This window comes from Morone saxatilis, unplaced genomic scaffold (genome assembly GCF_004916995.1).
Source record: "Morone saxatilis isolate NCDOM2014 unplaced genomic scaffold, NCSU_SB_2.0 Contig4, whole genome shotgun sequence".
Classification (NCBI taxonomy): Eukaryota; Metazoa; Chordata; class Actinopteri; family Moronidae; genus Morone; species Morone saxatilis.
In genome coordinates, this window is record NW_023339984.1 from 12,048,156 (window position 1) to 12,057,131 (window position 8,976).

Below are 8,976 nucleotides of genomic sequence, written 5' to 3' on the forward strand. Positions count from 1 at the left end.
GCAGCTAAAAGCCCGAGCACCCATGTAGGATTACAGGTCCTGAGAGCCATGCAGAGATTTTAAAATCTGGTCACAATTTCAAGTCTTCCTGTGTATCTTGATTGTTCTTCTGGGAATTCATTCATTCAGAGAAAGAAATGCCTATGTCTTTGGCGTATTTGTGTGTTTGTGTAGTTTTGCGCTCCTGAGGAAAATTAATTTACAAAACCAATATATCATATTGAAATTGATACTGTTTTGTCTTTGATTTCAAGCCTGGACACATACACCATTTATTTATCATTGTTTATTATCGTTTTTACAAGAAATGAAGGTGACAGCACCTGTGTCTCTGTTCTCTTCAACCTGGTAACCCTGTAGACTCTGGTGACTCAGTACGGCGGTGTGGAGGCGTTGATCCACGCCGTGCTTCGCGCCGGGGAGAAGGAGGATGTCGCTGAGCCAGCTGTCTGCGCCCTGCGTCACCTCACCTCCCGCCACCAGGACGCCGAACTGGCCCAGAATGCTGTGCGGCTGCACTATGGTATCCCAGCTGTTGTCAAGCTCCTGGGGCAGCCACACTACTGGCCTGTAGTAAAGGTGAGGGGAGGAACTGGTTTGTACTGGTATACTATTACCTTTTAATGGAAATGGCAATTGAACCAGCCACTGTGGGTTTGATGGACACGAAAGCCAATCAAAGAAAAAGGGAAAGGAGAAGGGAAAGGGAACAGAAAAAGAAATGGAATGAAATTAAGGGTGAGGCAATAAAAGGATAATGAAGGAAATGAAGGGCAAAGGAAAGGAAGGGAAAGGAAAGTAAAAAGAAACAGAAAGCAAAGCATGAGGAAAGAAAATGAAAAGGAAAGGAAATGAAGGGCAAGGAACTAAAAGGGAAGGAGGGGAAAGGGAAAGGGAAAGGGAAAGAAAATGAAAGCAAAGCAAAGCAAAAGAAAAAGAAAAAGGGGAAAGACAAGGACAGGAAAGGATGTCAGCTAGTCTGAAGGGAAGCGGTGATACAGAAGACTACTTCAGTTTTATAGCACTGTGCTGAGACAAAAATACAAGACATACACACACACACACACTTATGGAAAGAACAGCCAGAACAGCACCCACAGACAAGTAAACACACTTCATGACACACATCTCCCATCATGCTTCACTCCCAAAACACTTCAGCTGTGACAACACCCACTGGCGCGCTGTGTCTCTGGAGAGACAGACAGACCCACAGACAGATAGATAAAGAGACAGAGACACTGCGAGCCTCAGAGACAAAGCTGTGTTTTTCAGTGAGGAAGAGAGAGACTGAGCGACACAGACAGCAAGAGAGAGAGAGAGAGACGGGAGCTGGGTTTCAATCTGAGTAAATTGAAACCCAGCATGAATTGAAACCCAAATGAATAAATGAACCACACACTGACAATATAGTTATTTCTGGAGTGTTACTATGGAGCCTGGAGTGGGCCAACAGAATAATTATGGACTTAATATAACTATTATAATTACATTTGCATTATAAGAATTTAATTAATGTGTTGGTCGCATTCCTCAGCTATCCATCTCACAATTCAAAACCTGTTGATTGTTTGCTTTACTACCACTGTAGACAATGAAGTCACAGCAAATTTTCACAATTGAGAGGCTTTGAATTTTGGAATTTTTGTATCAACAAGTAAAAATTCTGCCATAGCTAAATGTTGAAGTACAATGCTCATTTTAGAATATTAGTATGTGAGATAAAATCATAAACTCAAACACAAAGTATAGCTGAGGCTGATGGGGATGTCATTACATTGGCAGGATGGGGCACATTTACCTGATGATGCAAACAGCTATTAGCTATGTAAAGATATAGTGGAGTCATGGTCTCATACTCCCTCTGCCTGTGTTGCTATCGCAGCTTTTCTGTGGTTTGTTTGTATAGCCAGTCTGGCCATGTGTGGGTATTAGTGCATGTGAGTCATTCCATTTGCGATTGAGTAATTAAGTGAATTAAGAGTTGGTGACTGTTGGAACAGTGGAAAGACAAACAGATGGTTTTGGTAAATTTCTGTCCACTTTGAATTAAGTTATGATGTTATGATGATATGCAAGGTAAAATTACAGTTTTGGTCTATGGATTCAGGTGGCAAGCTATATCGACATTACGTCTGTATTTGTAAAAATCCTTTCCATAGGAAATTTTTAGGCTTTTTTCTCATCTTACTCTATATATACACACACATACATACTTTAAGGACCAGTATGTAGTATTGTAGTATTTAGTAGCATCTAGCGGGTAGTTGCAGATTATACCCCTCACATCACTCTCCCCTGTAATGCATGTAAGAGAAACATAAAGGTCAAACCTAGAGCCAGCCTATGGTTTGTCCATTCTGGACTACTGTAGAAACATGGCAGACTCTGTAGAAGAGGACCTGCTCCCTCTGTAGATAAAACCCAACTCATTCTAAGGTAATAAATCTTATTTATCTTACTGATCAGGTCATTGTACGCAAATACAAACATACCTATGAATATTAGATTCCATTTCTGACAATACATCCTCCTAATTGTTACACACTGGACCTTTAATCTGAAGATTACAATACATTACATGTCTCGTAGTGCCTTTGTGTCAAGATTGTTGATTCAAATCAACAACTTTACTGGGTGGTTACTGTTGCTACAACAGGTACTTATATAGTGCCTTTCTATTCTTTCGACCACTCAATGCGCTGTACACTACATGCCAATTTACACACACCCATATTCATACACTGATGACAGTGGCTGCCATGCAAGGTGCCAACTGCTCACCAGAACAGAAACTAATCATTCATATACACTCATACATCAATGCATATCAGGAGAAATTTGGGGTTCAGTGTCTTGCTCAAGGACACTTGGACAAGAGTGAGAGAAGCCGAGGATCGAACTGCCAACCTTCTGATTAGTGGACGACCCGCTCTACCTCTGAGCCACAGCCACCCACTGTATACTATCATCTTGGATTTTGTACCTTACTGAATAATTTGACTTGCAGCTGTGGTTTTCAGTCAGCAATGGTCAAAGACAGATTTGGTGGACATTTTATCATTGCTTATTTGGTGGGTTTGACATGGTTTCTTTCTGCTGTGCAGGCCTCCACAAAGCGTAAATCAAAACTGGCCACCATGTGAATGAGGCATATTGCTATTTGATATCTGCTAATGTTGGCCATATTTCACACTGGTGGACGTGAAAAACAAACAAAATGCTTGTGGCAACATTTAATGCACCAACTAATGGCTTCACAACCAAAACAGAGACTAACAAACAGCAGGGACAGCATGAAGAACAATTTTAGAAAAAAATGACCAAAGCCATTTCCATCTTACTATTTTCTGGAAGAAGTCATTAAAATTTGTCACTTCCATTCAATTATTCCTGTGGTCTGAAGAAGAAGAGTTTACAGGGATTATATGTGGAGCTAATAGCTATTTGTTACTTGGTGACATACTCCAAAATATCTTATAGTTTAAGTACTTAAAGCAATTTTGTTTGTTGTTTAGTTGTTTAGTTACAAATGTTTTCATGTTTTTGGGAGAGAGTTTGTTCCCTGTCTTGTAAAAAGATACATTCATATAGTTATGCTGGTTAATTAGATTAAATAAGATTAACTGTTAATAAACAGATGTCTGAAATCACTGCATACTTTCTCTATGTTAAACCAACTGCTGCCGGGGCCTAAACATAACCATAAAAAACTACGAACTGATCTCTTATTGAAGGATTGGATATTGTTACGGTAGGTGAAGGTGTGGACCCAAATGCAAGACAGATTCAGAGTTTGGTGAATTTAAATTGGTTTTATTTCAGATTAGTTGTATATAAATGTAGTTTCTTGGAGAGCCCTTAGTAAGAGTCAAGCTACAAAAGTGCAGGGTTAGAAGGGTTACTTTAAAGATGTAATTCAATATAATTAAATTTGAATTTGAATTATGTTCAAATTTAGTCAGTAACCTAATCCAAGTATCACTATATTAAAGCAATGCAACTTCATAACTTTCCATTACTTTTTAAGATGAGATGTATTTTATAAGACAAGAGAACAATGTGTCCTGGACAAATGGGCAAACAAAGATTTTTAGCATCAAAAATGTTTTCTCTGCTCAGTTTAAAAGAAAAATTTGCTTTTAAAGTAAATTCAGGAATTAGTTTCATAGACCATTTTCAGAGCTGGAAGGCAGAACTTGCACTGTGCTGTGATTTTGTTCCCTTTACTGCATTTAAGACAAACTAAAAGTAAAAACTTGACCCAGTAAAATATTTGTTTTTCCACTAGAGGCCATGGTAATGAATTGACAACTGTAACTGCAGACCAGAGTGGTGTTTTAAAATTGCAGTCCTGCTAATAATGCCTGCCATGTAAATGTGTCTAAATGTAGCTACATATTTTTTTCTTATAACAGTTACTTCCCAAGCCTGCAAAAGTGTGGATCACTTGCCATAATGCAACTCAATAATGTCTCTTTATTAGCCCCTCCCTGCCCATTTCTGTCACACTACATGCCCCTAATTTTGTCTAGTAGCATATAAACATAATTGAAGATGATGAAAGATTATAGATTTAAATACAAATGTAGTGTGCACACAGACATACATCTACATGCAACCTGATTTGCTCTTATTGCTTAAATTAATTCCAGTTGCATAAGAACTCTTGCATGTGTGTGTGTCAGTCTGGGATCTACTGATCCAGACGACATTAAAATCCTCTTCACTTTCAGTCTAGCATGACTCAGATTTTGGCATTCAGATGTGCAAATTAAACTTAATGTTTTAGTTAAAATGTCAACTTTCACACTTAATCTGCTCTGTGCACTGCTGCCCCCTGCTGGGAAGGTCAACAAAATATACCACTGTTTTTTTTACAGAGCACATTTGATTACATTGAAACTCAATGTCCTTTAAATTAAAATACATAATATAAAAAATACAAGCATAAACATGAGACATTGTATTAAAAAACACCACCGTCAGCATAATGGAACAGAAACTCAGTTGAACAGAAACCCCCACCCCATCCCAGACACATTACACACATATATATAGTGGCTAATCATACACCTGCATGAATAGTAGACCTGCTCCTGTATGTAGAGCTGTATTGTGACGGACCTCAAGATAGCAAGCAGCTTGTTCCAGAGAGCAGGACCACAAAACTGAAGGCACCATCACTGTACCTGCTTCTAATTCTGGGCACAGTCCAAAATAAAAGGGCATACTGTCAGGAGAAGCTTGATGCACTGAGCAATTTGGTATATTTTTTTGGAATGTGTAAGGTTATCATTTTATAAAGGTAAAATTGTTTAAAGCTGGTCTGAATGGTGGGGGTGAAAAGCCTGTTGCAAGACTCAGTGATCTTTAAAATGGGGATAGCGGACTCTACTCAAAGACATTTGTGGCGTTGCACTCAGATGTGCACACAAAAAGTGTCAGTAGTTGTGTGTAAAATCAAACCCTGCCCATGTTCACACATCCACACACCTGGCCAATCATTGCATGAAATGGGTGTGAATGTTGAGTTTTGAAAAGTTACAAAAATTGTCCTCCCAAGTTATATGTCAGAGTGGGTGGGACGGGTTTCGGATGCTTTATAAGGATCCCACAATCACTTTGTTTGAAGAAAACTGATGCTTTAGCTGGCAACAGTCCTTTTCCACTATTGTGCACAGTATGTGGTGTTGTGTGTTGACGACCAGTTGTGTGGAACTGACACAGGCCCCTTGTCAGTTCCACATATTAGACAAAGATAACCTGAAAAAGCAGTTTTTAAATGATTTCATTTTGAAAAAAGCTATCCAAACCTACCTGGCCCTATGTGAAAAAGTAATTGCCCCCCCTTGTTAAATCATGAATTAACTGTGATTAACCAAATTTTTTGGAAAGCTGAGTTCAATTTCACTAGCCACAACCAGGCCTGATTACTGCCAGACATGTTGAATCAAGAAATCACTTAAATAGAACCTGTCTGACAAAGTGAAGTAGGCTAAAAGATCTAAAAAAGCAACACATAATGCCGTGATGTAAGAAATTCAAGAACAGATGAGAAACAAAATCATTGACATCTATCAGTCTGGAAAGGGTTATAAAGCCATTTCCAAAGCTTTGGGAATCCAGCGAACCACAGTGAGAGCCATTATCCACAAATGGAGAAAACTTGGAACAGTGGTGAACCTTCCCAGGGGTGGCCGGCCTACCAAAATTACTCCAAGAGTGCATCGACGACTCATCCAAGAGGTCACAAAAGAACCAAGAACTGCAGGCCTCACTTGCCTCAGTTAAGGTCAGCGTTCATGCCTCCACCATCAGGAAAAGACTGGGCAAAAATGGTGGTTGGGTTGGATGGGCGAGTTCCAAGGCGAAAACCACTGCTGACCAAAAAGAACAAACAACAAACAAAAAGACCTTAAACAGGCTGTCAATGCTCGAAAACCCTCCAATGTGGCTGAGAACAACGCCCTAAGTGTGTAAGTGTGTGTACAACTGCAAAGAAGAGTGAGCCAAAATTCCTCCATAGCGATGTGAAAGACTCATTGCCAGTTATCGCAAGTAAATTAAAGTTTAAGTGTGACAAATATGCAAATAAATAAGAAATCAGAAAGGGGGCAAATACTTTTTCACAGCACTGTATATTAATACATCAAAACAAAAAAGTCACACAAACAAACTAATGGAGGCAGCGGTAGAGCTGCAAGTCCAAATTAATTTGTTGTGGGCTTTGAAGAGAGATTTGAAGATTGGTTGATGCCTTTATGCGAAATCTCAGAAAAATGTACCTCCATCTAAAAAACTACTTTCTCGCTGCGTGATATTTGCTTTCTGTGTTAAAGTACTCATGACAAATTCATCGGCAGAGAAAAGTGTGTAAGTGTGTGTAAAAAATTTTTTTTTATTGAATGACATGTTATCCAAGAATGTACAAGAACTTGTTCAGATCAAAGAGTAAAATAAAAAAGCACCAAACCAAAAAGAAATTTAAAAAAAGAGGTTATGAATCTGCCCAGATCTACGATGTCAGATTTTAGTACTTCAGAATCAGAATCAGAAATACTTTAATAATCCCCGTGGGGAAATTACTGTAAGTTACTGTAAGCAATATATAAGTCTTAAATAGTGCTAAAATCAATCTGTCAGCCATCACTGATATAGAGTGTTCAGTCAGTAACATGGCTCTCCCAGTCCCTCCTTTCTGAATACATTTCCTGGCACCAGAATTTCAGTGTGGTGATGCGGGGAAGAGGAAGAGGACTGTTAAATGCAAGAATGGACAGGAAGTTAGGTAAAATACAGATTTTTCTTTACAGCACCTTTAACAATTTGCAATAGTCAGTGCCAGTAATGGTTGAGGTCTGGATCACTGACATATATAAAGATGGATGACATGGCAGCTCTCCAAAAAGGTCAGCCAAAAGATCTTGACGCCTCCTGGTGGCTGACTGCAGTATAGGCCATAAAACCCACAGCCTTAATGTTAACAGATGGGACAAATTAAAAAATCAAAGAACACGTCAAATAAGTCCGCTTTTAGGTAGTTTCTAATCATGTTGAAATATATATGTTATTCATTCTTTCGTTGTTTGGTTTTAATTAGTTATTTGCTTATAGCTATGAAAGGTAATCATAAAACCTACATGCCCAGCTGTCTCCACAGCAGTGAGCGAACGCTCCATCTACTGAAAACTGTTAGATCTTTTCCCTCTCATCCCTGTGGTTTCCTTTGATATGAAGCATCACACACTGCTTGGTGAACAAGAGTGCAGAGCATGCTCAAGCTCCAAACAGGAACTGGCATTGCCATTTGGAAGCTCCACATGTAAAATTGACCCACATAGAGAAAGATCTTTGATCTCTGTCCTCTCTTCAGGCTACAGTTGGTCTGATCCGGAACCTGGCGCTGTGTCCGGCCAATCAGGCGCCGCTAAGGGAGGCTGGTGCCATTCCACGATTAGTCAACCTGCTGCTGAAGGCTCACCAGGACACCCAGAGACACGCCTCCTCCGCACAGCAGACATACCAGGTCTGGATCATGCACTCATGTACACACACACACACACATAGTTACAACACGAAATCTTAAAGCTTGACTGATTCATCTTGTCACTGTCTTAATTATTAGCTTTTAGCACTGGAGAGCCCATTACTCAACTCAACAACATTCAACTGTCAGCTCAGCTGTGTTATTGTACTTCCTGGTTAGCCACAGGAAGTAATAGAATGCCACACAAACAAGATTTCAGATATGATGCTGCCTATACTGTTTAGACCTAGTTTTGCATAGAGCTGAACAGTTTGCTCTAGCGACATACCTACTGAACTGAAGACTGAATGTCTGAATGTTGGTGGTGATGCATTTGCTTAGCTTAGAACAAACTCAATGCCTGAAATGGGCATGGCTGTACCCACCACTGAGGTCACCAAGGTATTTGTTTCCTGATATTACCTATATTTATGTCTAAAAAATGGCAATTTGATCAAAATGGTAAATGGACTGTACTTTACATGCCACATTCACCCATTCCCAAACATTGATACAGTGAAACAAACAACAAATTAACAAAGAAAGTGTTAATTTAAACCTGAAATTGATATGGGTTAATCAGAAGTTGCAATATTTAATAAACCATTTATTCTACTTTTCTTAACTCCTGGTGGATTTCTGACCATTTATGCCCAGACAATAGAGATGTTGTGTCTTCTCCTCTCCAGATAATATTTTACTGTCAGTAACAACTGAAAGTGTCTCCAAATGTCAGACTTGCCTTGCCTGTAAAAAAAAAAAACAGCTTTAATCTTCTTTTTAACTTCATTTGTGGGCTGTGTCAGGTATTTGGTCAGAAACCAAAGTATTGGACATATTAAAATGTTGACCTGATGATGGCGCTAGAGGAACATTAAAGTTATTACAATTAATCTTGAGGGCAACATGAATGTCTGAACCACATTTCATTACAATCTATCCAATAG

The 8,976-nt window shown here is 39.2% G+C and overlaps 1 protein-coding gene across 1 annotated transcript in view; it reads left to right on the forward strand.

Annotated features, from left to right (window-relative positions):
- LOC118338463 (junction plakoglobin-like) overlaps positions 1-8,976 on the forward strand; it is an 18,704-nt gene that overhangs the window by 7,468 nt on the left and 2,260 nt on the right. The window contains exons 3-4 of the mRNA XM_035675762.1: positions 361-579; positions 7,877-8,029. Coding sequence (XP_035531655.1) covers positions 361-579; positions 7,877-8,029 — 372 coding nt within the window. The remainder of the gene's footprint in view (positions 1-360; positions 580-7,876; positions 8,030-8,976) is intronic.